We start from the raw sequence: 18,172 nt of genomic DNA, 5'->3' as shown, positions 1-18,172 counted from the left end.
CGGTTTTGATGGTGAATATTATTCTCTACTATGTTAGTCTTAGATTTTTGGCTTCCTGATAAGGTGTCTTAACTATTTATCCTATATCTTACTGGTGGTTCAGGGCTTTTCTTTGGGGGTGGGGCTGCGTGTTACTGAATGTGAATACATGAAATTTTTTTTTCCTTCAGCATGCACTCAGACTATCAGCTTTTGGTCAGATTTACAAAGTGCTTGAGATGGATCCTCTTCCATCTAATAAACCTTTCCAGAAATATTCCTGGTCTGTTACTGACAAAGAAGGTGCGTAATGATTATTTATTTGGGGTAAAGAGGGAGCGTGGAATGAATTTTCAACACTTGGGCCTGAGGGATCTTCTAGAACTAACATTATCTATTCTATATTCTATTGAGCTCTTAAAATTTTGTATTCTAAGTGATAGGAGTAATAGAAAGAGTGCTACGAATACCAGTGTTGACATTTATTACCTTATGTGACCTTGGGACTCAGTTTCTTTTCTGAAAGTCAGAGGAGCTGAGTAGATAATCTTGTAAGATTCTTCCAAACTTTACATCTATCTTGCTTTGATCCTTTCTGCCAGTGAAATTTTAATGCTTATCTAAGGCACTTGGAAGAAAATAAGAAAACTCTCCCATTTCTTTGAATCCCTACTCATGGCCTCATCTTGGTGTTCTTAAAAAGGAAGCTTGGTGTTAGAGGAAGAGATTTTAATTATAAGTCAGGAGACCTGGGTTCACATGGCTTTCCTTCAGAAAGTCACTAGATCTCTCTGGGTTTTTGTCCTCATATCTGAGGGAGTTGGATTACATGATCTCTAAAGTTCCTTCTGTTTCTAACAGAAATGAGTCTCTGAGAGAACTTGTCTGTTACCCATGGTACTTAGCACAGGGATTTGTCACAGTATACCTTCAATAAATGATTACTAGAATGAATTAGTAATTTTACCTGTAATTTTATACTTGGTTTTACATGGTATAGTTAATCAATTTTCCAGAAATATGGAAAAACATTCCTAAGAATGAAAAACCTTCTTGTAGTTCCTCGACTGTGGAAGAGATAATGGGTGCATACTTCACCCAGTTTTCCTAAAGTAAGTTTATTTGCCTTGGACAAACATTGGATCATTAACATTTAATTTGCCAGTACTTTGGATCCACATTAGGAGAATAGCATTTGTTAAATCTTCCTCAATCAGTGCCTCTGATACATCAGGTTCCAGATTCAGTCTATATCATTTGGTGGTGGAATCTCATGGGTCCAAAACAAATTATTGTTTAGCTAATTTTAATAGACATGCAGTTGAATGGAATTAATCATTATGTATCTTAATTTCAGTTTTCTAATCAGGAAAATGGTAGGACTGGACTAGAAAATTAATGTCTCAGGTCACTTCTAGCTGTAACTTATAAGACTCTCTGCAACTATAATGTACTAATATTCTGTGTTCTAAGGTCCTTAAAGTCCAACTCTGACGATGTAATAAAACTAATAAAAAACGTTTGCTTTTAATGCTTTAAGGTTTACAAAGTGCTTTCCTTACAACCATCCTTGGAGGTATCTGTTGTAAGTAGTCTCCTGATTTTATAATTGAGGAAAGAATATATTGGAGGGCTTAAGCAAGTTACCTAGGATCACCTTGATAGTATCAAAACAGAGACTTAAACCCAGTGCTCTTTTAATATACCATAAATTCTTTCTGTGGGGTTAAAAACATCTCTACCTCTTCTCCCCACCCCCCCATTTTTATGAAGATTATTAATAGAAAGATGTTTGGTAAACTCATTAGTAGAGTCTTTCTTGATTCTCTTTTTAATGTAGTCTAAATAAGTTTGATATGAACATTATATCCTGGGGACAGGAAAATGATATGTGCGTAATAATTGCTAAATATTTGTAGCCCTTTATTGTTTAAAAAGCAGATTCCTGCAATTTATAAAGATATGAATTATAATTTCATTTTTCTGTAGCTTACTTTAATGTACATTATTATACTTGAGTTTTCTAGTGACTCTAAGGGTTACACAAAATACCTAGTATATGAAACCAAATCTTTACCTTTTTTGATAAGACAAACATTTGTAATATCCACTCTGTTCTAGGCATTCTTCTGAGGGATACAGATATAAAACTACCTTCAAGGAGCTTAAATTATACTAGGGGATGCTGCATAAGATGAAGAAACAGACTTGGACAGGCTTATGATTGTGAACCCAGAAATTTTTAACTTCTGTTTGTCTTCATTAAATTTTAATATGTTGCTACTATCTTATTGAATAAAAACCTGTATTTTTAAAGAGAATCACTTCCATTGATATTTTAAAAGTATTTTTATTTTTCAATATTTTAAAAATAATTATATTTTATATTTAAATGTCTTCTGGCACATTCTTGGAAAGTGGCAGCAATAGTGTAAGGCAGAGCTGGAGAACTTTTGACCTCGAAGGTCCTTGGGTGTGGCCCTTTGACTGAGTCCAAGTTTTACAGAACAAATCCTTTGATTAAGGAAATTGTTCTGTGAAATTTGGATTTAGTCAAAGGGCCACACTTGAGGACTTAGAGGGCTACATAAGGCCTTGAGTCTGTTAAGTTCCCCACCCCTGGTAAAGGAGATAATGCTCACATAATCCTTTCTACAGGCCTTTTTTCCCCTCCTCTGTAAAATGAAGTAGTAGTCTCCTTTGTGTTCTGAAGTTTATGGTTTCCTTGGGTGATTTGTTCACAACAGAGAAAGTGGTGCCCATTGGCACATCATTTACATAGTTGTGCAACAAGCTGTTTTAGTTTAAGCCAACTTATGAATTCTAGGAAGGCTGGAGGATGCAGCTTTTTATATATTTTATTGAACCGGAGTGTGATTGGAACAAACCTTGTTTCCTCCAAATCTGCAGTCTCCAAGCCTGGCACTCTCACCATTTTATGTATTGTATTTGATTTGCATCATAAAGCATATATTACTTTCTTATTGGAATGAACTTCAAGATTGACCTGAAGTGGGAGGATTGTCTAATGGAGTAGCTGAAGTCAGTATTTCCTCCAAGAGACAGTAAATCTTGGTGATTACAGAATGTGGAGTTAATCTCTGTATCGTTACAACCTTTTGTAAAAAACATGTGCAGATGTTTCTATTGTGGTATCAGTTTATTGAGTACTGAAGAATGGTATGTAAAGGCAAGAGCCCTGGGCTAGAAGCCAGCAAACCGACGTTCTCATCCTGACTTTTTTACTATCTGAACTTTGGCAAATCACTTAACCTCTTTGGCCTTCATTTTTCTCTTCTTAACATGATTAGCTTGCATTGCATAGTCTCTAAGGCCCCCTTACAATCTATCCATCTGAGATCATTCTGTGAATCTCTTCTCTCCACACTCCTCACATCCTTGGCACCCCCGTTAAACAAAAATATTTGAATTAGAATTGTTCAGCTTCTGAATCATGGAATTTGTTGAAGTCATCTTTGAACTTGTACGATAAGTGATTTAGAGCACTTGAGTAATCAGAAGACATGCATTAAAATCTTGGTTTTGCCTAGTTATTCTATGGTCCAAAACTAAAATGAGGCCTCTTACCCCTTCTAAACATAATATAAATGTATAAAATGCCAGTTGTAGGTGATATGAATATTGCTTATATTTGACATTAGTTTATTAAATCTGAAGGTTTTATAAAATTCACATTTGCATACAGCACATTTGCATCTCCTTGTACAAGGAGATTTTGGGAATAGGATATCATAATGGTTGTAATGTATGAACTTTATATCTCTTAGGCAAGATCACTTCATATCTCTGGCTTCAGTTCCCTTATCTTTAAGATAAAAGGGTTTCAGCATTATATCCAGTGTCCATTCTTCATTACTCTGAAATTCATGGCTCTTGCCTATAAAATGTGGGACTATTAATGCTTGAACTGTCTACTGCTAAAGGGTTGTTGTGAAGAATAATAGTTTGTTTAAAGTGCTATGCAAATGGACGCTGCTATTTTTCCTCTCAGAAATACAGTTTTTGACTTAGTCTGATCTTTGGTAGTTTCGTCCTATTATCTGACAGATTTTATTGAGTACCTACTATAAGCTCAACTTTTTGCTAGGCATTAAAAGGAGATGTGACTTCCGGTTTTCAAAGAGCTTCCAATTGCTTTGGAGAAACATAATATAGTGTTGTTGCTATTCTGATTGAATAGAATGACATACAACTGCATAAGATAAGTACCCAAAATGTGTAATATTGAGAATAAGAGCTACAAAAGTGTAGCTCAGGAAGATTCTCTGGAGCAAGTGGGTCATGAAATAAGTATTGAAGGGAAATTTTTTTTGTTAAGTGGAGACAAGGGATACTATGGACTATTTGTAAACAGTTTTGTTTAAAATCCCAGACCCAGTTCATAGACTTTCTTAGAACTTGGATGGACAATACATATGAGGACACTAAAAGAGGTAAAGTTATTTCCCCAAGGTGAAGATAGTAGCAGGATGTTTTGCCTATTTGTGCCACACTTCAATCTGTGTAACTGCAGTTTTATTTTTAAATCAAATGGCACAAATATAAGCAGATAAAAAAATTTTGCATAAGAAATTCTGTTAGGCTAAGGGTTGTAAAGTTGCTCTTTCAGAATATTTGTCTTATTTGAAAGAGAAGAGAAAGAAGCAGTTAGATGTAGTGGAAAACATATTGGAATTGGGCATTAGCAAAGATGGAGTTGAATTTTGACTTTGGCACTTGGTACCTTTTTGAATTTGACTAAGTCTCTTCACCTAAGCCACATTTTTTTTTCAGTCTGTAAAATGAAGATAACAGCACCTTTTACTACCATTTTCATGAGATTGTTTGGTTGACAATGTTTTGTATATTATTTAGAGTGACAGCAATGTGATGATATTTTGTAATTATTCTATTTTTGACTAATAAATCCATTACACTATTTTCTCAGGTGCTGGTTCCTCAGCTCTGAAGAGACCTTTTGAAGATGGATTAGATGATAAAGATCCCAATAAAAAGATGAAGCGAAACTTAAGGAAAAGTATGTATAGATTGTATTCCACATCTTCAGTTAAAATAGATGTGATCTGGAAAAGAGTCCTAGTATTAAATAGGAGAACAAATTCAAAGATGAATTCTGGAGTTTGGAGAATATTGAAAGGGAAATTTTGTGTTTTGGCTAAGAGGTGGATGATACTGATGATATTTAATACAATGATGATCTCTTGAGTGTTTGGCCTAATTTCCTAAGTTCATTGTAGTGTTCATGAGCAATATTGCAATATTTTTCAAGGTTAGGTTGATAGTTTTAAAAGTAGAAATTATCATTCAGGTTAACCCTTTGACTAAAGTCATCTGCCCCTGATTCATCATGCTGTAAAAGTGAATCTTCACAAAAATTATGCCTGTGTGGTGCACCTGATTTGGCAACTCCTAGTATGATAAACCAGCTTTGAGTCTAGCCTATAAGCTAATTGTTTGTCTTATTTAAGGTTTATCTTAGAAAAGCGTAGAGGCTCTTCACAAGAAAGTTGACCACTGGTGACAAAATTTTTTGGAACCATAGATTTTCATGAAGACCACTTAATAATTTGCTGTTTATGTCAGTGGAAGGAATAACCCACTATAGTGTAATGACAGTTCCTTAAAGTAATGAATTAAGTGAGAATAGTGAGAAAACCTCCATCAAAGACCTACCGTAATGCTTCATTTGGGGTATGGAGATGAGTCAGGATTCTAGATGGGCTGTTACAGTCAGCTACATGCATTGGTAAGTCCTTCAGAAGGGGAGTATCTTCAAGGGCTCAGGCCAGCCAGCCTTGCTAAGAGCAGGAAGGTTCTTTACCATCGAGCTCTTGGCTATCACCTCATGATTGTTTTTTTCCAGTCACAGCCACTGATGGAGCTGTTGACTTAGTTGTGGAGGGACTGTGATGTCTAATAATGGAGTAGGTACCTGCACCAGTGAAGTGCCAAATTTCAAGTTTTGAATTAACCATTCAGCATACATTATGATGCCTTTCTTGTGTACCTGGCATTATGCTCTGAACTGAGGATACAGAGAGAAAAAAAAAAAACAAAACAACTCCATGGTCTTTGATTGTAAGGAGCTTACAGTCTATTGCTTGTACACCTCTAAATGAACAGAAAATATATACAAAATTAATACAAACTTTTTTTTTTTTTTTTGAGGAGGGGGCACCCAGGAAGGCCCCACCTCAAATAGGAAGTGACCTTGAGCTGAGCTGTGAAGAAGCTTAGAATTTCTATGAAGTAGAATATGAGAGGTGAAAGCAAATTGTTGACCAACTTCATACCTTGCTTATCCCCTTTTTTTAAACCTAGTGCTGCTTTTTTGGAGCAAAGATCATTTATCTTCAATGATAATAAAGCTTTTCTCATTCTTTTTTCTTCTTGTTCTTCATCCTCTTAAAGTTCTGGACAGTAAAGCAATAGATCTAATGAATGCTCTTATGAGGCTCAACCAGATCAGGCCTGGTCTCCAATATAAACTCTTATCCCAGTCTGGCCCTGTTCATGCACCAGTCTTCACAATGTCTGTAGACGTGGATGGCACAACATATGAAGCATCAGGACCTTCTAAGAAAACTGCAAAGCTTCATGTAGCAGTGAAGGTAAATTTCTTGAACTTATAAATCACTTAACTGTTTAATTATTTATGTATATTTGTTCTTACATAGAATCTAATAATTAAAAATTTGAATATATTGAATAGGGACTGTAGAAACAACTTGGGGATTGCATTTCTGTCAGTATCTGAACTTGATTTCTCTAATGTGTAATTTCCAGTTGTAGCTGTCTCTCCTCCAACAATAATTACAGTATAACACTGGTTAACCTAATTTTTTTCACTGAACGAAATGCAATATAGATGAAGGTAAAAATTGAGCTTCGAACTAACTATACTCTGGTGCTTCATGTTTTCTTTTAAAGTGTATTAATTTTAACTATATTTTGCATTTTGTTTTTATTGATGTAGGTTTTGCAGGCAATGGGCTATCCAACAGGCTTTGATGCAGATATTGAATGTATGAGCTCCGATGAAAAGTCAGATAATGAAAGCAAAAATGAAACAGTGTCTTCAAACTCAAGCAATAATACTGGAAATTCTACAACTGAGACCTCCAGTACCTTAGAGGTATGTTTTTGTTTTTATTCAAAACCTGGAATGTGACAAGATTCATCAGTAACATCTACAGAGGGTCAATGAAAAGCTTTATTCTTACTATCAGTTGGGAACATTTGCAGTATTTGAGTAATGTGATTAGCAAAGGGTAGTTTGGGTCACTGCTAAGATGCAGGGAAGTAGAGACAGATAGGAGAGGCAGCATGGTATAGTGGGAAAAGAATGATGATGAATTTAAAATCAGGAGAATTTGTATCAAATTCTGATGGTTGATAGTCACAGACTGACTAACCAAGGGTAAGACATTTTACTCCTGTTTCCTCATCGGTAAAATGAGAATTGTATTTATACTATTCACCTTATAGTGCCATTGTGGGGAAAGTGCTTTGCAAAATACTATATAAATGTGATTTTTTATTATTTATTATTATAACATGTGGTTTATATTTATTACAATAATAATATAATTATTATTTTTTACATTATCCTTTGTCATTGTTACAGGTTTGTTGAATGAAAAGAGCACTGCCTAAACTTTAGATTTAGAGCTTTGAATTTGCCCTACCTCTAGAGTGCCTATATTGTCTGAGTATTTGATGGGTTTTTCAGTAGGTGTAATGAATATTAGTGAGGGAGTTGGCATTATGTAAGAGACTAAATTAGGAGTCAGTAGACCAGGGTTACATTCTAACTTTTTACAACTTAATAGCTATGACCTTGAGTGTATCTCCAAACTTGAGTTTCCTTATCTGTAAAGTGGGAGGAATAATGCTTTGTAAAATATTCTATGGATCAAATGATGTAGAATACGTAGAAATACGTAGAATATGAAGAAAGTGATTTATAATTGAAAATCCTATATAACTCTCTGCCATTATCATTTTGTGAGCTAAGAATAAGAATTTCACATTATTCCCTCTGAAGACATCCCTCATTGAACTTAAGTCATTTGGAAAACTTAGTTTCACATTGTGTAGATAAAGAACTTTGTACTGTCTTTGTTTTGACTGAATATTCATTATCAACAACACAGTCACAACTTTATTGGAGTTTTGAGACCTGTGCTGTGTCCGGTTCTTTTAGACATTCTGGTTGCAAGAGAAATATAAGGTATGATACCTTCCTACAAAAAATATTTAGCATCTATCTGGGGGGACGCCACAAGAATAGAAAGTTTAATAAACAAGTGTTTCATCCTGAAATACTGAAATTACTATACAATTACAAAGCTGAAAGGGTATTCTGAGATGCTAACTGTGATACATGAGAAGGGGAGACTGGTATGGACTGTGATAATATGAACTACGTATGTAAGGATACATTTATTGGGTTTTAGATTCAGTGTAACTTTGAGTAAAGAATAATTTATGAAATAAACGAACATATCTATGAAATAGCAGCATTGTAAAATATAAAAAGACAAGGGTTTTCTCCTGTCCTCCTCCCCTCCCCCCCAAAATAAAACCCACACAAAGAAACAAAAACAAAGCAAAAAGAAGTAACGCCAGCATTGAAACTTGGTACATTTTTGAAAAGTAGTCTTAGACCTGATTGGTAGACAAGGTAATAACCATTTAATATTTTACTTTGATAGATCTTATTGATATGGCTGGGTTTTTTTCTACACAAATAGCACCCCTAGGAATGGTTCCTAGCCTGTGAGTAGTAGACTACTGGAGGTCTGTGGAGTTTTGAAAGGGAATCATGAAGCTGTATGTGTACCAAATATTGCCATTTTTATTACCACATATAATAGCTACTACCATATGAGGATCTGTGAAAGTTTGACCTAAATAAAGAGATTATCATATTCCTTAAGATTGGGAACCAGAGCTTTACTTCAGTAGTTGCTGTGATTATAAAACATTTTTCAATGATGATAAGGCTATCTATTCTTAAAGTTATGCTCATCAGGTAACAGGCATAGTCCCTTGGGCCCATGTGTGAAGCCTTTCCACCTTGGCAAAAGTTGTCAGAGTTTGTGCTCCACTGTGGCACAACCTTCAGGAAGCACTAAGGGCATGACCTCCCTACATGGGAGCAGAACTTGACTGCGTGGAGGCAATAATAAAAACAAGTTATTTTTTGTCAGCTTTTACAAATTAATCTTTCAGAAACTGGAATGCAGATTTTAGAAATGTGGATGGAATGTTCTGAAGTGAAAATGGTTCCTACTAAAGAAACACGAATATTTGTTGAAATTGAACTTCCTGGACTCTTCCCCAGACTATGATAAGATAAATCATTTAGCAAGCACAGGCTGGCTAATTAAGAGACTTTTGTCTTTTTTCCCAACCTAGATTGGAGATCTGTGCTCCCTGTTTGATTGATTAGTTTTGTGGTCTAGAAAATAAGGATAATTATAATTAGTTGTAGGCCCAGGCGAGTTGTGTATTAGTATCAGTTATTTCATTTGTAAAATGGAATAATATCTTCAATCCCTGTCAGCCTATAGAGAGGAAAAGTCTTTGTTAATGCTATAGATCTGGAACTTTTTATTAATGATGTACAATGTTTCCTCTAATACCTGGCTACTTTATACACCTTTCTTAAAGCTGTAGTGAAACCTTCTGAGATTGTGGATATTGATGAATAGTCTCAGAGGTGGGAAACCTGTGGCCTGGAGGCTACATGTGGCCTTCTATCCTCAGGTTCGGCCCTGTGACTGAATCCAAACTTCACAGAACAGATCCCCTTAGTAAAAAGATTTGTTCTGTAAAATTTGGATTTATTCAAAAGGCTGCACCCAAGGACCTGCAAGGCCACAGGTTCCCTACTCCTGGTAGGTGTAGCCATAGTGACTGGAAAGTTATTCTTCTTTTTTAAGAATGGAATAATTTGGACAGGTAGCTAAGAATGAACACCGACTTAGGAGTCTAGAGACCTGGATTGTATACCTCTCCCTAATAATAATAGCCAACATTTTGGTAGTGCTTTATAGGTTTCAGAATCCCCTTTAACATCTTCTTCTAGAATGCAGTACCTTGTTGTGATGAGGGGGTAACTCCGGGTTTTTGAAGGTTACGCTAGTGCACCAGAAGCTTTGGCAAGTGTTATGAAATGGAAAGACCTCAAGTTTGGTCAATGAGGGACCATCTGTCTGTTATCTGAGGACCAGCCTAATTAAGTTCCAAGAAGCTCTATCACCCTGTTGGATTAATAGTCACACATTATTCAACCATAGCAATTCATGAAGACTGTTGTCTAGGCATGGAAGGATGTTATAAGGGAAAGGGAGGATGGACACGGATAAAATCTTAGATCCTTAGAAAGTCAAAAAGTTTTCTAATGTTTACATAGTACTTTAGCCACAGTAATACTGTGAAGTGAGGTAGTGCAAGTTATTATCTCCATTTTCCAGATGAGGAAAGCTAATGAGTGATTACAGCTCTAATTTATGCTCATCCTTTTGCTTTGTAGAATGTATTCCCATCATATGTGGTCAGTTGTGCAGAGGTTGTTACTTTGTTTTTGTGCGTGATCAAATTGAGCCTCAGAAAGGAAAGTGACTTGCCTATGTTCACAGGGAGAGTAAATTATGGAACTGTAGTTAAACTCAGGTCTCTTGACTCCAAGTCTAGTGTTGTCCTTCTACTCCACCATACATTTCTCAGTAGGAATGTGACCTTGGACAAGCCATCTTGCTTACTATTGGGAATATTTTTGTTTCTCCTTTGTAAATGATTTCCATCTCCAGTTCTGCCCTTAGAAACCATCTAATAAATAAACAAGTTGGTTTATTAAGTCTTTTTTGTCTGCTAAATGTGTTTCTTCGTCTGTGTGATGGGCATAACAATATTTGCATTTGCAATACAGTTTTGATTTCTAGCAATTAAATCATACATTTCAGTTTGTTAAGTTTTCCTAGAACAAGTAACTTTCTTGAAATTAGGGAGTCCATATTTCTGGAATTTATATGATGTGATATTTCCCCAAGTTAATGTTTCCTTTTGTTTTCTCAGGTAAGAACTCAGGGCCCTATCCTTACAGCAAGTGGTAAGAACCCTGTCATGGAGCTCAATGAAAAAAGAAGAGGTCTTAAATATGAACTCATCTCTGAAACAGGTGGAAGCCATGATAAGCGATTTGTTATGGAGGTGCGTTTAGTAAGGACTGAGCCAACCTTTGAGTTATTTCAAAGGGATTGCCTCCCTGGAGTGTTGTGGCTTTAAGTTTCCTGAACCCACTATTTAGGGCAAAGGAGGTGACAGTCCCGTTTTTCTCCCACCTTCCTTCCATTATATTTGGAGCATTGTGTCTGATTTTTGGCAGTACAGTTTAGAAAGTGCATTGAAAGTCTGCAGCGTGTTTGTTTGGCATACTTTGGGTAAAACTAGGACTAGCGGGTGGAAGTTAAAGGAGAAGCAGATTTTGGCCTAGTATAAGATAAAAACTTCTAATAAGCATCCAAAAGTGGAATGGGATGCCTTGGAAGATAGTGAGCTCTCCTTCACTGAGTTTTTTAAGTAGAGACTGAATTACTACCTGTAAAAGGTTTTTCATTCTTTTAAGTCCCCTTCTAACTCTGATATTCTGTCTGGACAAAGATGAGTAAGATGATGAGAAGGAGTATGAAAGGAACTGTGAATTTTTGTGTAGAACACAATTAGGAGAGAGGTTCTTGCTTCCTTTACATTGCTGAAGCACTACCAAAGGGAAGAAGGACTGGATTGATTCTTCTTTGTTCCAGAGGGCAGAAGTAGGAGCTCTGAAGAGAAATTGCAGAAAGTCATTGTTTGGCTAAATGTACAGAAAATTTTTGCACAAATCAGATCTCCCCAAAAGTGGAATGGGCTGCTTCAGGTACTATGCAGTTTTCTCCCATCACAAGTCTTCTAAAGCTGGCTAACTGTTTGTCTGGGGTGCTGTAGAGAGCATTTGTGAGGTGTCTCTGAGATTTCTGATTCTTTCCCTTATTTTGTTGTTTTCAATATATTTCATGCTTGCTTCTTCCTTATGTCAAAGTTATCATTACCACTGGGGCTGAAAAGCTTGTGGGTGAAAGCAATAAATGCTTTCCTTTTATCCTTTGTCATAAAGAGAAAAGGATAAAGGGAGGAGGGAAGATGATCAAATATCTCTTTGACATTTATAGAAATTAGAAGAAAAAAAATAGAGGATTCTCTCACCCAATTGAAAATAACTTTTTGAGGACATCTTTTAACCTATGTTTCTTGTGGTGTCTGTTGTTTGTACTATTAGATAATTTCATGTCCTGGCATTGGGGGGAGGAGACAGAATTTCTTCCCAGATTTAATGTATTTCTCTTTCAAAACCTTAGTGAATTAAATAAAATATGGCAGCTTTAATGGGTAAAAGTGCAACTTTTTTATTTCAGGTAGAAGTAGATGGACAGAAATTCCGTGGTGCCGGTCCAAATAAGAAGGTAGCAAAAGCCAGTGCAGCATTAGCTGCCCTGGAGAAGCTATTTTCTGGACCCAATGCAGCAAATAATAAGAAAAAGAAGATTATTCCTCAGGTATGGTCTGTTGTCTTAAATTTTACTTTAATTTGCCAAATTTTGCTGAGTTTCCAGTTAGGAGCCAGTCCCTGTCCTGTGCATTTTGTGAAATTATTTCTTCAGGAGATTTTAAGATTTTCTTGTAGGAAGTTCTCATTCCACTATACGAATCAGCCTCTTTGTAACTTAGCAGATTTTTTGTGTGTGTGGTATGCCCTGATGAATGACTCTTAATGGCCGTGTCTTCTCTTAGCTAGGTTGGTCCTCAGTAGTCTATCATATAATCTGTCCCTAGTTTCTACTTGAAGACTTTCTGACTTCTTGTAACCTGTCAGAGTTTGTGCATTTGAAATGGGAGAGGAGGAGTTTTGCAAAATACCCCTGGCGTTTGTAAGAGGGGATTCACATATTTTTCACCATGATAGAATGTCAAATTCAACACACCTAATTCAGGTCCTATTATGACCAAATCACGATAGTAAATTTAGTAGAAGAGAAACAGCCTTCATTCCCAAGGAATGAATTAATGGTCTACTTGGAAAAAGATAATAACTCATATTTCAAGTATACAGTACGGGGGCGGGGTGGGGGAGCAACACATCCGAGGAAGAGCTTACTTTTGGTTGGCTGAGCAGTAGGGTAAGGAAGTCTTCATGGAATTGGTCCCTTGATGCTGTTTGAAGAATGAGGAACACTTTAGTAGTTTATAGAGCTAGGAAGAGAAGATTAATTCTAGGTGTGTAGGAAAGAAAGGATATGCAGATGAATAGTTTGGAAAGGGCAGGGTGATCTTAGGAAAGGGTAAGTAGTTTAGCTAGAGCTGGGAGTGTGAGAAGATGACATTCTGCCTGACAAAATCCTACTTAAAATTTGTTTTATTTCCTTTGTCCTTTGTAAAAACTGAAAACATTGTGTTGTCATGTTTTCATGACATCTTTTTCTTAGGTCACTGACTTTACAGTTTGTGGACAAACATAGTAATTTCTGCTATTTAAATTATGATTGGGCATGAAGAGCTTTTAAAGTCATTTTGTTTAGACCGGAGTTACCAAACGTTACAATATTTTCTTATTTTACTTTTAGCTCTGTTTTCTATTTCCCTTCCCTTTCTCTTAAGTTGGATTTTGCTTGGGAATTTTATAGTTTTACCTGCTGTCCTACTTAAATGTTGGTAATTATAATAGCTGTTATACTTAAAAACTTGCAAAGTTTTTATCTTACAGTATTTCAGTAAGGTCAGCGATGCATATGTTATCACCATTTTATAGAAACCAAGCCTCTGAGGGGGAAGTCATTTGTCTAAGAGTCACACAGTTTGCTACTCTGAGAGCTTGGATTTAAATTTAGGTCTCCTAAAGATAAAGGACCTTGAAATCATTTTTAGTAACAATGATTTCAGAATCCTATGCTGTTATATTTTTCCAAATATATATTGAGGTAACTTGATGATGGGTCAGCTTTTGATGAATTGTCATTCTTTTGTGATATAGCACGCTATAGTAGAACTCATAAATTTATTTATTTATTAGTTTTAACTACCAGACTTATTGTATAAGAGAAACAATAAAAGCTGTAGCATCTTTTGCACTCTATAGGATTATTAGCTTTATTTTAATACTGTTTATTTTAATCCAGATTGGTTTGAATGCCACTTTTATTGACACGGATCATAACTCCCTCTATACCTTAGTTAGACATTTTCATTAGTTTCTGTGTTCAGCTTTCTGATGATGAGCTTTTGTACTTAGCTTGTCTCTTTGGATGGTAGGCATAATGTCTGCTGACTCTGGGCTTATAATAACACATGTAGGTGACCTTGAGTTCTTGAAGCTTATGCCAATGGAGTGCAAACTCTAGTAGTTCTTAAATTGAAAGAACTTTGAATCCAAGGACTCATCTACCCATGGTGAAAATGTTCATCACCAGAAAATTGGTGATGAGTTAAAAAAAGAAAAAAGTATTATTATCTTACCATGAGATAGAAGGATTGGGATTTCTGTCAGTGGAAGGAATAGATATTCTTATGGAACTGTAGGTCTTTTAAAGTATCTCGGTATGTGTATAATATGTGCATTGAAGAGGTAAAATGATGACATTTCCAATTTCTATAAGTAATGAACAGTGTGTCATTGGTAACAGGCCAAGGGTGTAGTAAATACAGCTGTGTCGGCAGCTGTCCAGGCAGCTCGGGGGAGAGGAAGAGGAACTCTTGCAAGAGGAGCTTTTGTTGGCGCTGCAGCTGCCCCTGGTTACATAGCTCCAGGTATGTAGCTCCAGGGTACCATATTTGGGGTGGGGTGGGGATAAGCATTTATTAAGTGCTTATTATGTGCCAGGCACTGTGCTAACAAATGTTTTACAAATATTTCATTTGATCCTTGCTCTGCTCCCCAAGTTACAGTTCCGTAAAATGGAGGTGGATGGGAGAGATTAAATTAGCTTGCCCAGAGGGCAAATTTGAATACAGGTCTTCCTGATTCCAGGTCTAGCTTCTTACAAAAGGTCTGACTTTTCTCAACTGAACTGAAAACTAAACCCCCAACTCCCCCTGCCCTCCCATCTTTGGAGTGTTTAAAACAAAAACAGCCTCCCAATTCTCTAGCACTAAATGGTTTACAGATCACATTTTTTACACTAATCCCATTGGACAGATGAGAAAACTGATTGAATGGTGAAGAGATTAGTACAGGGCCACATGACTAGTAAGTGGAAGATCTGGGTCTGTGCTCACATCTTGGATGCACTACATTGTGCTGCCTGCAGATACACAAAAGAAGAAAACACAGGCTATTGTCCATAAACTCCCTCTTCTTCTTTTCATCTCAAGAGTTACTTGATGTCACTCTCCACTCTCTTTTCTTTTTGCCTAGATTCCAATAATGAGGTATCCTTCATTCCCATTTCCTCACTCCCTCCTCCTCTCACTCTTCCCATTCATTTTCTTCCTTCTTCAGACTGTTCTGTATTTAATGGTTCCTTCCTTACTGTCTTCAGATATTCTCAGATTTCCCCCCTTCCTTTAAAAACCTATACTGGATCCTATCAACCTCTCAATGTGTCCTCCTGTTAAAAGCTATCTATACTTGTTGCCTTTACTTCTCCTCTCCTACATCCACTCCTTAACCCTTGATACTCTGGTATCTAATCTCATCACTCATCTGAAACTACTCTTAAGTTACCAGTGATGCGCTTAAATGCCAAATTTGATAGCCTTCTCAATTCTCATCTTTCTTGACCTAGCTGAAACCCAGGTCTGATCATGTCTGCCTCAAAGCCTATTGGATAGCCCATTGCCTACTCATTCAATTCCACTGCCTCCCTGTTACTCCTAGGATGAAATATAAACTCTTTTGTTTAGTTATTAATGCTTTTTATAGCCTCATGGTCCCCAGAATTTTCTTTGTAATCTCATTTGACACTACTACTCTTGCAGTCTATGATGCAATCCCCTCTGGTCTTCTTTGTGTCTGTCATCCATGCCATTCCATTTCCCACCTTTGCACTGGCTTTCCCCCACCCTTGGAATACTCTCTGCTTATTCCTGCCTCATCTCATTCCTTTCTTCTTTCTACATACCTACATGAAACCTTTCCTGATTCCCCTCAATTGCTAGTGCCCTCACTCTCAAACTACCGTGTATTTAGCTAGTTTGTATTTTATGTTTAATCTGCTTGTGCTTTTCTATGTACTTGCTGTTTCCCTAATTAGCCTGTGCATTCCTGAATAGGGATTGTTTCTTTGTATCCCCAGCACATACCTCATAGCACAGTTTCATTCACATAGTAGGCAATTAATTAATGCTTACTGAGTGATATAAATGTGTATAAACTGATTAATGTGAAATCGTCCTGTAACATGTACCTTTTTAAAAAAATCATCTAATAGGGTATTTAGAGGAACTAGAGCTAGATGAGATTAAATATGAAAGGACTTCATGTTCTGGGCATTGTTTTTATTGCTTGTTAAGAGACATGTTCTTGTATATATGGGGGGGTTTTGAACTAAATTATTTCTAGGAAGGTTCATTCTGGCTCTGAGGTTCTCTGATTTTGTTTTTTCTTTAGAAATCTGCTTTCTTGTAACTTCTTAGTTCTGCTTTATAGTACAGCCCTTCAGATACTTGAAGACAGAAGATGATTTCTATCATCTTCTGTTTATCCTCCAGTATTTTTCTCTAATTCTTTGAGTTGATGATTGTAATTTTTAGTCTTCTCTAACTCTCTAAGATTTCTAAAGTGCTTTACTAACAGTTACCTCATGAAGTAGGTACTATGTAAACATCTGCTGATATTACTACTCCATGTTTTACCTATGAGGAAACTGGCACAGATTATAAATTGCCCAGGGTCTCTTTCAGTAAGTACTAGAAATGGGACTTGAACCCAGGTCTCCTAGCTCCAAGGTCATTGCTGTTTCCATATTTATGGGCTATATTAATGCCAGCCTTTGTTACCAATATGTGTACAGTATGGTTACCAGATCCTTTACTATCCTAGTTGCTCTCTTTTCTGGAAATTTTAGCTTATCACTGTCATTCTTAAAATTGTGGCAATTGCATTTGGACATTTCACATGTGATCTAACTAGGGCAGGGGACATATCCTTTCTGTTCTTGACACACTCCTTCCATTATGCAGCCTTTTGTAGCCATTATCTTTGAGGGACTATTATTTTTGATCATTATATTGCACCTGTGGGACCTCACATTTCCTCCTAAAAAGGAGCTGACAGCATTTTTTTTGAGGGGAGAGGCAAAAGGAGCTTGAATTTATCTTCATCTGTAAAATGAGTGGTTAGATTAGATGGCCTTGAAGGTACTTTCCAGTTCTAGAGCTATGATTTTATACAGCTAGTAAGTATCAAGGAAATGACTTTACCTCATATCTGTTGTCTCCCAAGTCCTTAGAAAAATATTCACTGTATTTTCCTATAGCTCAGTTCTTCCTAGTGATCTGTTGGGGTTTTTTTTAAGAGCTCCATTATGGGAAGCTGGCATACCTTGAATAGTATCTTTGTTGGCTGGCATGCCGATATAATTGAAAATAACTACATGTTAATTGATTGTCACATATTTGCCTGAGAAGTTAATACTTCTGGAGCTAGGCTTTCTCTTGTTAAGAGTTATTTCGTTTCTTCTGACGTATTTTTGTGTCTCATGCTTGCCGTTCATGTTCACTACTTGAGTGGGCTTGTGTTGAAGAGAATTCCTTCTGTTAATAAATTTATATAGCACTTTTTGGTTAAAACTAATCTAACATTCGTTTTCATCGTCTACCTACCTTATTATTATTACTGATATTTTGTAGATGAGGAACCTTTCCCCCTAACATTGAAGTACACTTCCCAAGGTCAAAAAGTAGAGCCATGATTCAAGTCTACTGCTTCTTACATCCATAGTTTCTTTTTCCCACTAAACCATGGTGCTTTTCCCTATTATAAGATTAGGACATAGAATGACTTAACCAAAAGGCCTTGGATGCATGGCTGTTGTGTGGAGGCAAATGCCATGGTTTGAAATGAGAAGACCTGAGTTAGTACCAGTCATTGATGTGACCTTGGGAAAGTCATTTTATCTTTTGTCAATATCTG

General features: G+C 36.4%; 1 protein-coding gene across 6 annotated transcripts in view; it reads left to right on the top strand.

The window, feature by feature from the left end:
* The window catches only part of STRBP (spermatid perinuclear RNA binding protein), a 165,822-nt gene that overhangs the window by 110,821 nt on the left and 36,829 nt on the right, over positions 1 to 18,172 (top strand). For 5 of the 6 annotated variants that reach the window (XM_072631856.1, XM_072631853.1, XM_072631854.1 and 2 more), the window contains exons 10-16: positions 171 to 282; positions 4,928 to 5,017; positions 6,412 to 6,611; positions 6,977 to 7,135; positions 11,086 to 11,220; positions 12,462 to 12,602; positions 14,724 to 14,847. In XM_072631856.1, the coding sequence (XP_072487957.1) occupies positions 171 to 282; positions 4,928 to 5,017; positions 6,412 to 6,611; positions 6,977 to 7,135; positions 11,086 to 11,220; positions 12,462 to 12,602; positions 14,724 to 14,847 (961 nt within the window). The remainder of the gene's footprint in view (positions 1 to 170; positions 283 to 4,927; positions 5,018 to 6,411; positions 6,612 to 6,976; positions 7,136 to 11,085; positions 11,221 to 12,461; positions 12,603 to 14,723; positions 14,848 to 18,172) is intronic. The other variant, XM_072631857.1, reaches the window with a different exon arrangement.

The sequence above is a fragment of the Notamacropus eugenii genome, chromosome 1 (assembly GCF_028372415.1).
Source record: "Notamacropus eugenii isolate mMacEug1 chromosome 1, mMacEug1.pri_v2, whole genome shotgun sequence".
NCBI lineage: Eukaryota > Metazoa > Chordata > Mammalia > Diprotodontia > Macropodidae > Notamacropus > Notamacropus eugenii.
Note: the sequence above shows the minus strand (reverse complement) of the source record. Positions and strands in the feature narration are given on the sequence as shown.